The 17,792-nt window shown below is 38.1% G+C and overlaps 1 protein-coding gene across 1 annotated transcript in view; it reads left to right on the top strand.

The window, feature by feature from the left end:
• drap1 (DR1-associated protein 1 (negative cofactor 2 alpha)) overlaps positions 1-9,736 on the top strand; it is a 43,049-nt gene extending 33,313 nt beyond the window's left edge. Inside the window, exon 7 of the mRNA XM_028803075.2 lies at positions 5,662-9,736. Coding sequence (XP_028658908.1) covers positions 5,662-5,830 — 169 coding nt within the window. The 3' untranslated portion in view covers positions 5,831-9,736. The remainder of the gene's footprint in view (positions 1-5,661) is intronic.
• The last annotated feature ends 8,056 nt before the right edge of the window (positions 9,737-17,792 follow it).

Consider the following 17,792-nt stretch of genomic DNA (forward strand, 5'->3'; position numbering starts at 1 on the left):
AAAAATTCTGAAGGAGAATGTCCGGCCATCTGTTCGTCAACTCAAGCTGAAGCGATCTTGGGTGCTGCAACAGGACAATGACCCAAAACACACCAGCAAATCCACCTCTGAATGGCTGAAGAAAAACAAACTGAAGACTTTGGAGTGGCCTAGTCAAAGTCCTGACCTGAATCCAATTGAGATGCTATGGCATGACCTTAAAAAGGCGGTTCATGCTAGAAAACCCTCAAATAAAGCTGAATTACAACAATTTTGCAAAGATGAGTGGGCCAAAATTCCTCCAGAGCGCTGTAAAAGACTCATTGCAAGTTATCGCAAATGCTTGATTGCAGTTATTGCTGCTAAGGGTGGCCCAACCAGTTATTAGGTTCAGGGGGCAATTACTTTTTCACACAGGGCCATGTAGGTTTGGATTTTTTTTTCTCCCTAAATAATAAAAACCACCATTTACAAACTGCAGTTTGTGTTTACTTGTGTTATATTTGACTAATGGTTAAATGTGTTTGATGATCAGAAACATTTTGTGTGACAAACATGCAAAAGAATAAGAAATCAGGAAGGGGGCAAATAGTTTTTCACACCACTGTAATTAGAAAGTACTATGTTGAACTAAGTTCTTAAATTTGATCCGGATAAGTTGAGTAAACTGCCCCACAACAGTATGCACAAAAGACAAGCAACAGAAGTTACATTTTATGTGATATTTGACTTGTGATATGTATGTACTACTTGACAGTAAGTGATTTAATAAGACTACTAGCATTTATACCTGTACATAAAATATTCTATATTTATCAATTATGAAAAGGATAAAAAGCTAAAACTTTAAAATTGACCTCATGTTTATACATTAAATACCAGTGAAGAAAAAAATCTCTTAATTATAATAGTTGTTACTGTTGTTTCTTATGACTCATTTAATTATTTTCTGGAAAAAAAGATGGTTGTCATTTGTACATTGCTGTTACTAAAAAAAAAGTTTGTGGGAGAGTAAATTTGTAAGAGGGAAGTATACACTGGGGTGTACAGGACTATTGTTTATTAAAACTAAATAGTTAGCTTATGCAAGGGTTATGCTACATTTTAAAAGAAATGCATAGATATATTAAATACTCGTTTATCAATTTTAGTTCCTCACACTGTACTTCCTGTAGATTACTTTTGGGACATCTTTGGGTTAAAGAGAAAAGAAAAACTTGCCACATTTGTAGACATCTAGTAAAACCCAATGGAAAGTTTTGTTGTTCTTTATCGCTTAATCTAGTTGCAAGTATTTATGAGGGTCAGTTTCACGCCTCTTGTTATATACAGTAGAGTGCATGTAATTTACATAAAATGTTATTCACAATACCCAAGGAATATTTGAGTTTACAGACATTCCGCTGTTTTAATTAGATGTTACTTACAGTATTTAGATTTAATAAAGAACAATGAATTAATCTAATGTTGATATAGGAATGTATAAAATAAATTGTTCAACAAAATATTAATGTGGAATTAGGGCTGGGCAATTAAAATGATAAAGATAATTATCGCGAAGTAACATTTCCTCGATAGAAATATAAGACATGGTCGATGGAACTCATTCCGTCCATGTTTTGACAGACAAAACGAAAAGCCAATGATAATGAGAATAGCACCATGCTGAACCAATCATGTGGCTGTAATAGAGCTATAGACATGTCAGGTTAGGTTAACATACAGTGCAGTGCATAGAAGCAGGTGGCAGCAGCACACATCTAATGTGTGGGCTCACTGGGTGCAGCAGCCCTGCACTATGGAGTTAACTTGGTGCTTGTAAAATGCACTCAAAATATCACTTGCGCTTGCAAAATGTGTTTTCCTTGCACACAGACTTTTGGCAGTAATTAAACTCCACAGTGCAGGCCAGTATGTCGTAAGTGGGAGTGAGATAAAAAAGAAAATGACAACAGAAAATGTTAATGAAAACACGAAAAAAATCACCGTTCCCGTAGACGCCCAAAGGGACACAGCCCAAGGCTCAAAAGACAACATTGTTGAAAAGAACGGTCCAAGGAATTTGGTAGTATGGAGGTATTCTGGTTATTTAAAGTCTGACAAGAAGCCAGCTGAAACAGCTACATCCTTTAGAGCACACACAATGCAAGACTTTACGGTCCCAGACCCAAAGAAGTGGTGCACAAATTTTTTTTTTTTTTTTGCCTTGGATTAGAGAAGTCTGTGCGGGACTGAGTTGTTTAAAAAGAAAAAAAAAACATGTTTGCCCTCCTGCTCCTGCATACACTTGGCCTCATGTGTCCCACTCCTGCCCACAGAAACAAATTGCTTCCTTTAAAGTAAAAAGTCACGTATGATTGATAAGCCTGTTTAACCTGATCTTGTACAAGGAGGTATGGCTGAAGGTTTCCCCTCTTTGGCCTAGTTGTCCTTTTCACTTTTTTTGTGATGATTCTGCTTTATCTACAGTATATTTCATACAGATCTTCCAATGGGATTTCATTTAATAATAGTTTCTGAGCACAAGTTTGCACATCTTTTTCACCAGTGTAAGCAACATGTCTTGTTTAATGCTTTATAAGTAGACAACCAACTACAATTCTGGATTGACATAAAGTACGAGTTATGTTAATAATTGCTGGTCATTCCACAGAAATGTGGAACAGACACAGAAGGTAGGTGCTGTCTATGTACAAGTCACACATATAAGTTTAAGCTTAAAACATACACTTTTCTGATCGGCTTATAACTGGGAAACACTCCCCACTTTCTCACTGTACTTTGTGCTTATCCATACAGATGCATTGTAACCAAGTGTCTGATCGTAATCTCTAAGATGAAAGAGGTTGTTATAAACAGCTGACCAGTGATCTTCACTTCACTCTTTGATTTAGTGCAAATGCATTAAATCCCAGTTTTTACAAATAATTCCAGAACTCTTCTTGTTCCTGTGCCTCTGCGATCCTCTTAAATAAAACATATAGAAACGGAAGCTAAGGGCTGAAAAAAGTTGCTGCTTTGTAGAGTATGTTGATAAGAGTTGGTGCTGAACAATTTGTTGAAAAGTTCTTTCAGTAATATCTGATTCTTATTCACCGCATCTTTGAATGGTTTCAGAAAAGAGACCACAGTTGTATCTTTTTGTTGATGTGGCTAATCCTCAGATTGCTGCAACACTGAATTCAGCACTATATCTTTTCTCCACAGATCTGTTTACATGACATTGTAATCTTGCCTTGTTGTCTAGTTTGTTTAAAATATCTGACTAACTTATTTACACCAGGCAGAAGCTATACAACTTCGGGTGCTTCTTCCGTTGCCGCTGGTATAAAAACTCTTGAGAGAATCATGTTAAGAATGTGGGTGCTACAGTTTAATCTGGTGTAGCTGTGCAAGTCAGCGATTGTGTTTGAAAAACCTTCAGACTTTTCAGAACTGACTGTTACTGATTGAGGAGCAAACAGTAAAGCGCAAATGTTTTCACCCATTTTAATTGTGCTTGTTTTAAACGGGGTTGCAAAAAGCTCCCTTGACACAAGATTGTAGCTTGCATTAATATGATGGATGGTAGCAGATATTAGAGAGGTTTTCTCAAAGTTTTTGGTCCAAATATCAGTTGTGACAGCATACCCATAGTTATTAATGGACTCCAGCACGTCATATACGATATCCTTTCTCATATTTTGCCTTTTACTACCACGTGCTGCAATATAATTGTTGGATGGGGCAGTATTTCTTTAAACTTTAGACTTTCCAGTTTTGGCTGCCGTGTCAGACAGATACTTCTCAGGTTGAATATAGCCCTCATTAGACACTACTATAAAGCTGTATATCCTTGCAAACAAAATCTGCACATTTATTTTGTGCTTCACTTTTAGCGTTCGTTGTTACTTTTGATGGGTTTGGTAAGAATGTCAATTTAGTTTGACCCTTTGCTACTGCACATGCATGGCGATTTAAACCCGTGGTCCCTAACCTGAGAACATTAGGACAATCTAGACAAGAACAGGCCATTCAGCCCAACAAAGCTCGCCAGTCCTATCCACTTAAGTCTTTTGAAAAATGTCTTAAAAAGTCCCTAAAGTCTTACTGTCTACCATAGTATTTGATATCTTATTCCAAGTGTCTATGGTTCTTTGTGTAAAAAAAAAAAAAAATTCCTAATCTTTGTGTGAAATTAACCCTTAACAAGTCTCCAACTGTGTCCCCGTGTTGTTAATGAACTCATTTTAAAATAACACTCTTGATCCACTGGACAAATTCCCTTCATAATTTTAAACACTTCAATCAAGTCACTTCTTCTTTTGCTTAACGTGACTATGTTAAAACATTTATTGTGGTAAGTAAACAAAACTTGGTTGCCATCGATAACAATGGAAAATGACTGCCAAATGTCAAACTTCCCTGTACTGAGTTTTGCGGTCTTGTACTCTCTTTGTTTTCTTTTAATGTGGTCTGCTGTGGATATACAGTACTGTATGTACGGCTGTCTCTAGGTTCTGCAATCTTGCGAAACAGTACAGTGTATGCATGCGTTCTAACTGCTTAGGCAAATGAATTATATGAATTCTCATTCTACCTCTCTCTGTCTATACGGTATATATAAAAAGAATGAATGTACATTCTCTTTTAAATTTAATTTTAAATTCCCAGTGTCAAATTCCTGCCTGCGCACGGGTCCTGACTGCCCGCTTGCTTGCTTGCAAACAATTGCATTGGGTCTCGCGAGTCCTGCAGTGCAGGCGTCTACCTTGGAGTACAAGTTGATCACAATGGAGTGAATATGTCAATTTTGTTTGTTCTCCTGTGTTTTCATTTGAAAGCTTCTTAAATTTGTACTGAGGATATATACAGAGTGTGTTTTTTTGCCTATTTATTTGTGGGTTTGTTTCCTAACCATTTAAAACACTTTGAATCTGTACTAAGGAAAAGTATACAGTTGTTTTTTTGTTTTGAGATTTTTATTTTGCATGAATACCTACATTATTTATTTTGAACTCACCAAGGAATTTACTTTGTGTTCTCCTGTAAAACTTGAAAGCTTTAAGATTTTAGTTTAAGATTTTAGAATTTTAGAATTAAGATTTTATTTTATTTATTTGGAGTTGACCAACACATTTAGTGTGTTTTCTTGTAAAACCTGAAATCTTAATGACTGGTCAGAATTGAGACTTTATTTTGTATTACCTATTTAATTTATTTGTAATAAAGCAAAGAATTTAGTTTTGCATATTTTTTTTTGTGTTCTTCTGTAATACGTCTGACCAGTCAAAAGCTTCAAGTTTATTATATATACCCATTTTATTTATTTGAAATACAGTTTTATAATGTTCTACAGTACATTTGTCATGTTCATCTTCTGACAGAAAATTCATAATTTAAATGAAAATTAACATTGTGATCTCTTCACTTCTCACTTAGGAGTAAAAAGGAACCTTTAAGCTTGACAGAAATATGTATATATCGATATTGTATGATGATAAAAAAAAATTTTGATAAAATGTAATTTCCATATCACCTAGCCCTATGTACAATTCAATAAAAAATTAGAAATGTTTAGGAATAGAGTTGCTATTTATAATACTTGGTAGTATTAGTTAAATTGTCTTGCTTAGGCCTTGTCATGCCTGATTACAATTAATTTTAACCAAAAACTTGTTTGTGATTCTCTTTTATTTGCAGCCATGTTGCTCCTCATTTTATGAACTTGGGCTCCGCGCAGGCGGGTCTCGCAGTGTCAATAGGAGCCCCTGTAACAGCATCACCAGTACCGAGTTCTGTATCCACCCCAGTGCTACCTGCACCACCACATGACAATGACGATGACGACGATGAGGATTATGACTCCTAGCTACTTGTTTTAATGTATTACTTTTAAGTTTTACTGCAGTTTGGGGGTGGGGGGGATGGGTTTTAGGTTGGGGTGGGGCAAAAAATGCAGCTCTTAGGAGAATTGTGTTTTACCTTGAAAATGAATATTTTTTCCACTTACTGTGGAGAAAACATTTTAGTTTAATTTGAATTCCCTTGTACTTTAAAATTATACTGTTGACAAAACAGCAGGCTGTATAGGCCCTTTCTGATGTTTTTTTTTTTTTTTTTTTTGGGAATTTTGCAGTCCACTTCAGCATCTCAACTGCCTGTGCTTTCCAGTACTCAAGTATTGCACTGACGTTAAACAGCCACCCTTAAGCCAACGGTGAAACATGGGCGTAGTTTTGACATAATTTGATGTGACTGGGTGTGCAGTTGAAATGTTCTATAAAAACAAACAAAAAAACACGTTAACATTTGTTTGGTTAATGTCAACATTATCTGTTGCCATCAGAGTGTCATTATGGAGTTTTATTCCTACTTTTGCTTGTTTTTAGATGCAATTCCAAAAAAAGATAAAAATACTCGCAGCTCTATTTGAGGCACCTTGTTTCTAAAATGCTCCAGGACTGGTGTTGCCTCATTAAATCAACCGCAAATGTTAAGGCAACCATAATAAAATAATTTTTACATCAGCCTTTGCACAAGATTTTGATTTTGATTTTTTTTTTTCCGTTAAAAGAAATCTAATTAAAATACAATTGCAGGGCTTATGATTCACTGGAAAAGGCAGCTAAGCAATGCAGAAAAGCATAGTATGTGCGTCCTCACAGTTAATGAGATTGCTGATGCCTGGCTGAACTCGTTACTTCTGTGTGCACTGAATATTAAGCCACAGAATCCATTACATCAGTTTAAAAAAGGAAAAGAAATATTCAAGCAGCTCGTCAGATTGGTAACGGTAAAGATTAATGCATTCCTGTCAGTGAGTTTTAATTCCTTTTGCATTTCTCCTTGGATACTTAAGTGATGTCTAAACTTAGAAAGAGATATAAGAAGGAAACAAGTATATTTAAAGCTACATTAGCTTTTGTTTTTTGTTTGGGTTTTTTTTTTTGTTTTGTTAATTTCTTAGTTTGATATGCTAATGTTGGAGATTGTTTTAAAACATGCTGACCAACAGACAGACCTGAAAAAAACATTTTAATGACTTTAATTTGTAATTTTATTAAAATCTTGTAAATCCTTAAAGCTTGTTGGTTGTGTGTATGTTGTTAATCCTGGGCCCCCTAGCCCTATCCTTAATTTCATCTTTTAAAATGCAACAGGCACTTTAGGTGTATGATATTTCTGTATTATAAACTGAATACTGCTCTTAATTTAATATGTTATTGAGATTGAACAAACCCAGTATTTTCAAATCATCTGAGTGCAAATCCAACATTGGTGATTGACACAATATTTAATGAACCAAGACTGACATTGAACAGGGGCATCAGTAGAAGTAAAGCAGAATGGGGAAGTTACCGTCATCCAGTGTGTAACCTTTAGTGAACAGCAGTGTCAGAATTCAGTCAGGCTTACTAATGCATCGAGGCATACAAAGCAGAACTAGTAGCTATTATTTGTGAAGTAATGTGTCATTTTTTAACTGTTACCTCAAATGTCCAGTCTGTGTAACTTTTTGCTGGCCTTGGCTTGTGTGTTTTTCTCATTTGACGTGTGATGTTTGTGCAGGTTAACTGTGCTTAAACATCACACAAGTGGTGCTACAATCACAATATATGTACACCTAATAGACACCAAGTTTGTGTATTATTTTTAGTTTTGTTTTTTATTTTTTTAATTTGGTCAAAATGTTTCAGGCCCTAATAAATAGTAGGTGAACATTTATGTATTGAACGTTTTTTAAAGATATTAGGGAATTGTCATATACTGGCATGAATACTTCTCCCTGACCACACAAAGTTCTGTTGTAAGTTTTCCATTACTGGAGCTTTGTTTTGCACTGACAATGTATTTACTTTGATAATTTTAAATTTTAGATTTCAGGCCTGGTGTTGCTTGGAATAGTGTCCAGTGCCCCATGAACTTGAGCATGTTAGAACATTTAAGCAATTAATGGCTGGTTAGATGGATCTTAAGTAATGCGGTCTCAGGACATTTTACACTGGAGGTCCTGAATATTGGTTTTAGGGCCACAATAGCTCTGGGTTTTCTGTACAGTGAATTTCTTATATTGTACAGGATAATGACAGTGAATTGATTTAAGTTATTATACTGAAACATTTTTGTTGGGTCGCTGGTTAAGATTCACAGACCTTTGCTCATGGTCAAGAAATTGTTTTATTAACATGTCTGGGGAAAAGTTAGACAAAAGTAAAGCCAAAAAGTACTTTTTATGCTTTAGTCTTTGAAATATTAGAATATTGTAAAAATACTTGAAGAGGCAGAATGAGAGAATCAATGCATTATAAATGTTTTCAACAGCAGGAGTTAGCTTTTAATTTAAAAACTTGCATAGAGAAATTTACAGGCACTGTGGCATGGCAGGCCCAAGATGTAGGACCCCTTATTTATATAAATATTTTTCCCCTGGGTTTATTCATAATAGATGAATTGTGATATTTTTAAAACAAGTACATATAAACCTATCCTTTTGTAAAAAAAAAATTGGAGTAATATTGTTTAAACTCTGAAACTTATACACCAGAAAATAGTTCTGAGTCAAAAGAAAAATTGTCACTCTTGCCCCTTATTTTTTTTCATACAAAATACCAGAACCAATGAAAATAAACAAAAATACTACAAAAAAAAGAATGTATTTGTGATTGTAAATCAAGGATTGACCACCCTTAAAACTGTAGCAAATTTACAAAATTTGTTAATAACCCAAAGAGTTGCACAGATTGGCATTTTGTCATTTTATTCTGTTTGTAATGCTTATTTTCATAACAGTATTCATTTTCTAATGGTGTATATGTCACATGACTTGGTCATTACAGAAATGTTTTACTAACAAAACCTTTTGTTCTTGATTTTAACAGCTTGGATAAAAGACATAACAGTCATTTATAAAAATTTGCCTCACAATAAAACGAGAGTGTATTTGTTCAATGGTCACTTTCATTGGATCCTCCCTAGAACTCCTTATGTTTGTTATACCTTAAGATGCCTTTAGAATGATAAATAACAAGGACTCATTTAGTAGCCCTTCTCTTTGGTTGTTAAAAAAGGAGGTGCTTTCTTTAGAAAAAATTAGATTAGGTTAGAGAAGATGTTACAGCTTTGATCATCTCTCACAAATTGATCTTGCAGTTGTTCCTGAGCGCAATTGTAAACTAACTGAACGCGACAGTCAAGGGGGGACGTGTGTAAGTATAGCCAGTGGTACAGTGAGGCTTGTTAGTCACGACTCTGAGCATTTTTAGAGGTCTGTTGTGCATTTAGTGTTTTATTTGCCCCTTAATGAAGAAGGGCAGGGCCCTCTCTTCACTTTAAACATTATGAGTATTATTTAGTGGAAATAAGGAATGGGAAAATGATTGATCATTTTAATCTAGTGTGTAATTTAGTATACACGACGGCAGCCAATGCTCTCACTTCTTCTTCTTTTTTTTTTTTTTTTTTTTTTTTTGAGTACCTGGTTAAGATGCTTGTAAAATGTAATTTTAAGATAAATAATAGTTGATCAGAAAATTCTCCAAATATTTTGAAATATTCCTTGTACTTTGTAACTGGAAGAGACATTTTCTGCATTATAAAGCTCTGAGAGCAACATTTACCCAGTTTTAAGTTGCCTTTTTTAATTGTAAATTTTGTGATCTGATTGTTTCTGAGTGACCATATTGTGAGTGAACACTTGATAGGAAGACATGTTAAGGATTTTTTTAATTGTATGAGTGAAATAAAGTTCCGAATAAAAATATTAGCTTGTTTCCTACTTCTTGTACTTGTTCAGATATCCAGTTGCTGCTTGAACACCAGATATTCATATCTCGGCGGGCAGCACAGCGACAGAGAAGGTGGCACCGATGGTGTACTCGGTAGCTGAATCTTTGTGTTTGAATACCCTTGGTATGGAACGGACATTTTCACATCATGTTTGTGTGCATTTCCACCTGGCATAGTTAGGAAACATGGCTCATCTACATGTGATGGGCAAGTGTCCCTTCTAAGGGCTGATCCTGGTCTTCCTTCATTTAATATTAAATTAGGAGATAGATAGAGAACAGTTAACGTAACATCAGTACTACGAACGCACACAAACAAGCAGTGTTTAAACCTTTGGAGAAAGGGGGGGTGGGGGGGGCGGATATTATCAAAAAGAAAGTTGTGTCCTAGAAAGCGCAGGCTCTTTACAGTTACACAGTAGGTAACCAATTACTACAAAAAATGTGTGTTGTCTTGTTTAAGGCAAATAAATGTGATCATGGGCTCAGAAACAGCTTCTAATTACAATTCTTTATGATTTATGTTCAAATGTCATTGAATAATTAATGATGCCTTATGCTGCACAAAAAATTCAACTTTTTCTTACATAGTTAATGTGCATGTAATAACTTTAGGTCATCCACTTCATAGTTTAATTGTGAGGTAAATGGCCATTTTGAAAACGTTGTGGGAAGCCAGTTTACAGCGCATACACAATGCTGTCAACATATTTTTTAGTCTAGGAGGTATCTTTCATAAATTTGGGTCTCTACTGAAAATATGTTAAGCATATACACCAATTGTTATTTAATTATCTATTAAGATCATTGGCAAGTGGCTGATAATGTTTCAGGAGGAAATGAAGCAGACGTCTCAATTTTAAGAATGTATTTGCAGTGCCTCTTGTATACTGCAGCCTGAAAAGTAGGATGCTGCACCTGGTCATCCAAGGACTTAGAGTTACCAGATGTCCAGCAAAAGGTCGACATGTCCTCCATTTTGGCATCGAGTCCTTTGTCCAGTAGGCATTGCCTGAAAAGGTGAAAATGTCCGGCTTTCATCAGTCACTGACTTGACAGGATTATTGGCTGAAGTCGCACGCTATCATCTCTGTTTTATCGAGGCTACGTGCTGCTCGGCCTGTTTCCAGCAATCGAGTGGCTATTCCCAGCTATTCCCCGCTCTGAAAGCATCCTGTCAGAGCATAAGCCACCGGTACTGATCAAGAATTTTTTCGAGAAGAGTTTTTCAGAAGTATATTTGTGGATTTTGCACTCGCTGATGTCAGTTTGTGAGTTGAAAAGTGCAGCTATTGAAAGGGAAGAAACCTCGGCCTTGGAGGTTTGTTGCATCTTACAGTCGACAAAGCAAACTCTGCTTAGCAGACACAGTAAAACTTTAATAAAACTTTGTGAAAACGGCCGAGATGAAGAATGCAAGACCAAGGGTGCATTGATTATTTAGAAAAGTGGATGACCCCCCGTCGATGAATTTCAATGCTTTTGTTGGATATTTGTGAAAGGGTACGCTTGATGACCTGCGTACAGTATATGAACGAAAAAGATATTGTTGTAGATGACTTTCAGTTGTTTGACCAGTACTGCAACCTGAAATCATTCGCAGGACAGAAAGAGTCTCCTTCATGAACAGCGGTGTTCATACTTTCAAAGTTCTGCAAATGAAGCCAGTTACAAATTTTTCTTTTGTATTCCGGGAGACAATGCCAACACTGAAAGAGCATTTTCCTTGATCAACACCCAGTGGACAAAATAGAGAAATAGACAGACTGTGTGGTGACGCTGTCCGAGGAATTCTTACAAAGTATAATTTCAAGAATGTTTCTTGTCAGGACTTTCACGCCTATGTTGCCGGAATGATAAACTGCTGTGAAAAGATGCCTCGTCTGAAAAATATGAAACTGCATAGTTATACTATTACTTTTAATTGTGACGACTCGTTTTGTGACCCGTTAAATGAGTTGTTTTTAAAGTTTTCATTGTAACACACAGTTCCCACTTCCCACTGAGTTTCATGAATAGAATGGGACGCGTCCTCCTTTGGGTTTGCAGGTATCTGGTAACCTTCTCCATGGCCCACTTTTTTAGTTGCCCTATCAAAAGATTTCTATTACATAACTAAGGGGCTTCGCCCTCTGCTGACTTCGCACGCCAGCCACTTCACGTCTCTGCCACTCGCGTATGTAGACTTCACTTTCACCAAACAACCAATCTTTTTAATTCTCATGGATAAGCCTCTTCATTGGGAAGAAACACTACTTTTCCCTGATGGCAACATGAATTAGATGATCTACAAGTCTCTGACTTAAAGTTTAAATCTGAACAAAATATTCAATCTCTTTTCGCTGTTCTGTTATTTCACCAAGTAATCATTTCCATTTGTTTGCGCTAATGCGATCTTTACTATCATTTTTTTGAGACTTTCATTATCTCTTAACGTGCTCTGCATGTGTATCGCACCAACATTTTTGAATTCTTTACGACGTTCTACTTTGTCATCTACTCTTTGTCTTTTATTTCCTGCCCCGGGTGTGGTTAAATTTCTTGGCACAAAATCTCGTCTCGTGGGACATGACATTATCTCTCTGAAAAATCTTGTCTCATCCCAGGATTTTTTTATATAATACAGTAATCCCTCCTCCATCGCGGGGGTTGCGTTCCAGAGCCACCCGCGAAATAGGAAAATCCGCGAAGTAGAAACCATATGTTTATATGGTTATTTTTATATTGTCATGCTTGGGTCACAGATTTGCGCAGAAACACAGGAGGTTGTAGAGAGACAGGAACGTTATTCAAACACTGCAAACAAACATTTGTCTCTTTTTCAAAAGTTTAAACTGTGCTCCATGACAAGACAGAGATGACAGTTCTGTCTCACAATTAAAAGAATGCAAACATATTTTCCTCTTCAAAGGAGTGCGCCTCAGGAGCAGAGTCTGTCAGAAAGATAGAGAAAAGCAAACAAATCAATAGGGCTGTTTGGCTTTTAAGTATGCAAAGCACTGCGGCACTAAGCTGTTGAAGGCGGCAGCTCACACCCCCTCCGTCAGGAGCAGGAAGAGATAGAGAGAAACAAACTGAAAAATCAATACGTGCCCTTTGAGCTTTTAAGTATGTGAAGCACCGTGCAGCATGTCGTTTCAGGAAGCAGCTGCACAGAAGGTAGCAACGTGAAGATAATCTTTCAGCATTTTTAGACGAGTGTCCCTATCGTCTATGTGTGCGAACAGCCCCCCTGCTCACACCCCCCTACGTCTGCGCAAGAGAGAGAGAGACAGAGAAAAGTAAGTTGGGTAGCTTCTCAGCCATCTGCCAATAGCGTCCCTTGTATGAAATCAACTGGGCAAACCAACTGAGGAAGCATGTACCAGAAATTAAAAGACCCATTGTCCGCAGAAATCCACGAACCAGCAAAAAATCCGCGATATATATTTAAATATGCTTACATATAAAATCCGTGATGGAGTGAAGCCGCGAAAGGCGAAGCGCGATATAGCGAGGGATCACTGTAGATATGTAAAGCCAATTCAATATTAAAAGAACACCTATTACAAATATATAAATAATACACTTGACCTTACTAGTAAGGTTTAGCTAAAAGTTGTTTGGTACATTTATTTGTTTAACAAACGAAGGGTTGCTGCCTCATGTCATTTTTGACTCTGATGTGACAGATGGACCTTGTGATGGATTTCATCCCAAAGGTGCTCAGATGGATTGAGGTCTGGTCATTGGCTTCCATTATATTAAGCTGAAGTTACTGTTAAGTCTTGGATCCATCCCAGAACCTTCCTAGCCTTGGCTAATGGAGTGTGTACCTGCTTCTCACCAATTCTCTGTGGTATTTACTCTTTGTGTGAAAGTACAGAAGGTGTTCCTTCAAAAAAAGATGAAGAGAAAAAGGTTCACACTACATTACAAGTCTGTATTGTTGACACCTATCCTGCAGTTTTTAAGGTCTTCCACTCAGTATGAATGTAGTGAGAAGTCAAGCAAAATGACACCTTTGATTGGCTAACTAAAAAGATTGCAATATGCAAGTTTTCGATGCAACTTCAGGTAAGATGTGAAACAGAGACTGGCGTTCCCCGTGTTTATATACACACCAGGACAGATAACAACATTGGAAAACCTTGAAGTGAGACATCTTAAATTTAAAAAAATTAATAGACCTCTTCAAGCTAAGATTCATTAAGCAAGAGAGGAGAACAAGATCCCTGAATAAGATAAATGTCCAAAAGAGTCTTTTGAAGTTTCTGCACAAATTAACTCAAATCCTTCGTGTTTTTTTTCTAGTGCTTGGCCAGTTTTGGTAGGGTTTTGAATGACCCGAGGTGATCTCGCCCATTGGCGCTCTAATCTCACACACTACCTCTTCTTTCCACAGCAGTTCTCTTTATTCTTTGTACATCTTTATGGATATACAGTGTATTAGTTGCATTACATTTTCATTCATTCATTTTATAGATTGATTTGGGAAAGGGGTGTGGGACAAAGTGTCATTGTTCGTTCTTTCTTTGACATGACATATCAGACTTCACTGCAGCCACAGACGTGAGCTGAAGCCCAACATCAAAATCCCCTCATAGCCAGAGTGAAATTTCTTAAGAAGCTAAAAGATGAGAGTGGAACGGTGGATCTCTCTCCATGTAAACCTCCATCAGAAATGGCAGTATCACTCTCCCATGACAGACACTCCTGACTGTCTCTCCGTGTCTTGTAGTGCCTGGGTCCTTGTGGAGAGCCCCCATAACTCATCTTTGCCAACCTTGGTGGACAAAATCATTTGGGCTTATGTAAGCTCATGCAGTTCACACCTTCCTTTTCAATCCAATGGCAGCACTAGCACCCTGTATGTGTCGAGTCAGCGTCTGCTCGCTTGTAAAAGACTCACTAATGTCTAGGGCTGGCTCGCTACAAAGGGAACAGCAGCGTCTTCTCAAAGGGGAACTCGATGCTTTACCTCAGGTGCAAAACCCAGCCTGTAAAGGAGAAGGCCATGGTAGTTGGATGACAGAGTGCACACTGCAGGAAACGATGCATTAATCCAACACACTTATGACACTGAAGAAGATGAATCAACTTACCCCAAACTTTCAGATGATGCATATTCTGCTAGTGAGATTGGATCACTGTGTGAAACCATGAAGACTGACCGCAATACTCACGACGTACTGTATGAGCAAACCAAGAGACCAGGGCAATGGCACTCCCGCCAGAGGTGCCAGTGAAATCTCACCAAAGGCCATAAAGGCTGCAGGACAAAACAGACCCCTATCCCCCTTAGACAAGAACTGGACAAAAGATTTGCTTTCACTGCTTTGGACTTTTCCTTCCAAAACTACTTGTTGAAAACTGCAGCATGTAAGCTCATTGCTAGGAAAAGCTAGCAGACATATTAACGTAGGTTATTTCTGTTTGTTGGCGTTCTTGAAGTTGCAAGGAACAGCAATACCATTTTTAGCTTTCTGAAGTTTCTCCCCTCAAATTTAACTTGTAAGAACATCAGCCACTTCCACTGAACTTGAGGTTGCTGCAGTTGAACTTGTCTGGGATGTGCAGACAAACCCGTCAATGGCTAACTACAGTATATAGGAGGGCACCGATTACAGCGCGCCGTGGCACCCACCACACGACGTACCACCCCGATTGAGATCCAAGTAAGATTTACCTGTTTGTAATTGGCTAATAGACCAGAAATCTAACAAAAATATTTAAAAGTTCTTCCCATTACAATGAATTCATGCATGTTTGCACTTTATAAAAGAAACAAAACCGGCTTCGATTTATTTTTGAGTGTCATTCTATACTGTATCAGGGGTTGGCTCTGAGCCCTTTCTTATTTGCAATGGTGATGGACAGGCTGACAGATGAGAATAGACAGGAGTCCCCGTGAACTATGATGTTTGCTGATGACACTGTGATCTGTAGTGATAGTAGGGAGCAGTTTGAGGAGGCCCTGGAGAGGTGGAGATATGCTCTAGAGAGGAGAGGAATGAAGGTCAGTTGGAATAAGACAGAATACATGTGTGTAAATGAGAGGAAGGTCAGTGGAATGGTGAGGATGCAGAGAGTAGAGTTGGCGAAGGTGGATGAGTTTAAATACTTGGGATCAACAGTACAGAGTAATGGGGATTGTGGAAGAGAGGTGAAAAAGAGAGTGCAGGCAGGGTGGAATGGGTGGAGAAGAGTGTCAGGAGTGATGTGTGACAGACGGCTATCAGCAAGAGTGAAAGGGAAGGTCTACGGGACGGTAGTGAGAGCAGCTATGTTATATGGGTTGGAGACGGTGGCACTGACCAGAAAGCAGCAGACAGAGCTGGAGGTAGCAGAGTTAAAGATACTAAGATTTGCACTGGGTGTGACGAGGATGGATAGGATTAGAAATGAGTACATTAGAGGGTCAACTCAAGTTGTACGGTTAGGAGACAAAGTCAGAGAGGTGAGATTGCGTTGGTTTGGACAAGTGCAGAGGAGAGATGCTGAATATATTGGGAGAAGGATGCTAAGGATAGAGCTGCCAGGCAAGAGAAAAAGAGGAAGGCCTAAGAAAAGGTTTATGGATGTGGTGAGAGAGGACATGCAGGTGATGGGTGTAACAAAACAAGATGCAAAGGACAGAAAGATATGGAAGAAGATGATCCGTTGTGGCAACCCCTAACAGGAGCAGCCGAAAGAAGAAGACATGCATCTAATTCTATACTTTTTATGAATAAGCTATGGCATTATTGCTGTAGGTTTATTAAAGTAAGTGAATTTGGACAAATTATTGAAAAACATACCGTTTATGTGCACCTTTGCCAATGTGTGGATTTTGTTAATTTACTCTCTGCATAATTCTGATGGTCCTGTTTTGGCAAAAGAGAGAGCTGCTGTAATCTATGGAGCATAAAGCAAGAATGAACCGTGGACGGTAGCTACTCCACCATGAGGTATGGTGACACAAACACATACGGAGGGCCCAACTCTCTCTCTTTCAACTGGCGTTAGGAAACAGGAAAAGCCAAGTGAGCCATTGTCATTCTTGCTTGTAATAGGAAGAGACATCTGCATTTCTGGTATCAATGGACAACAGCGTTAGAATTGTCAGTCTGCATAGCCGGCGCTCCTCCTGGTCTTCTTTAACACAACTTCAAGTCCCGCACAAACGGGCAGAATTTTCAGATTCCCCACCGGTTGGGACTTGGGTAATGCTAAGCGCTGTGTAATCATTTCTCTTTATGCCATCAGACTTTCATGATACTGAATATCCATACATAGACGGCTTACTGCAGTTTAGAGCTGCCGAGAGCACAGACTCGGTGGCTTCAATGGATGGACAGAACGGCAGTCTACCGTGAGGCTCATTCACACCCAGACGGCAAATTTACACGTACTTATCATCCAGGCCTACGTGTCTTTCAGATGTAGGAGGTGTGACAACTTAATACCTGGAATGGCCATGCAGTGTCACCCGCGACGTAATTGTATCAAAATCACACAAGTATTTGTGTTTGAACTACAGTAATACACGCACAAATTGTAAGCGGATAGAGCCAGCTGTTAGCTGTTGGGAAGGTCATAGATATCTGCATGCACACTTTAAATTTCAATCGACCATTTTTACTCTAGAGTAATATTAATTATTTATTAAATATAATAAATATATTACATTTTGCATGAAAACCAGCAAATGTGCTAGCGAAACATTACAACTGTTGTAAGTGGTATACGGTGAAGATGCGGAGTGGTGGCTCTGAGGCTAAGGATCTGCGCTGGTATCCCGAAGGTTGCCGGTTCGAATCCCCATCACTGCCAAAAGAGATCCTACTCTGCTGGGCCCTTGAGCAAGGCCCTTAACCTGTAATTGCTCCAGGGGGCGCTGTACAATGGCTGACCCTGCGCTCTGACCCCAAGGGGTATGCGAAAAAAACTAACAAACACTGTTGTAAGTCGCTCTGGATAAGAGCGTCTGCTAAATGATGTAAATGTAAAATGTAAAAAGTCGAGCGTGTCTGAGTGACATAAAAGGTTCAAAAATGTGAAGGAGCGTGCAATGGACATCCCCGG

This window comes from Erpetoichthys calabaricus, chromosome 1, assembly GCF_900747795.2.
Source record: "Erpetoichthys calabaricus chromosome 1, fErpCal1.3, whole genome shotgun sequence".
Taxonomy (NCBI): domain Eukaryota; kingdom Metazoa; phylum Chordata; class Cladistia; order Polypteriformes; family Polypteridae; genus Erpetoichthys; species Erpetoichthys calabaricus.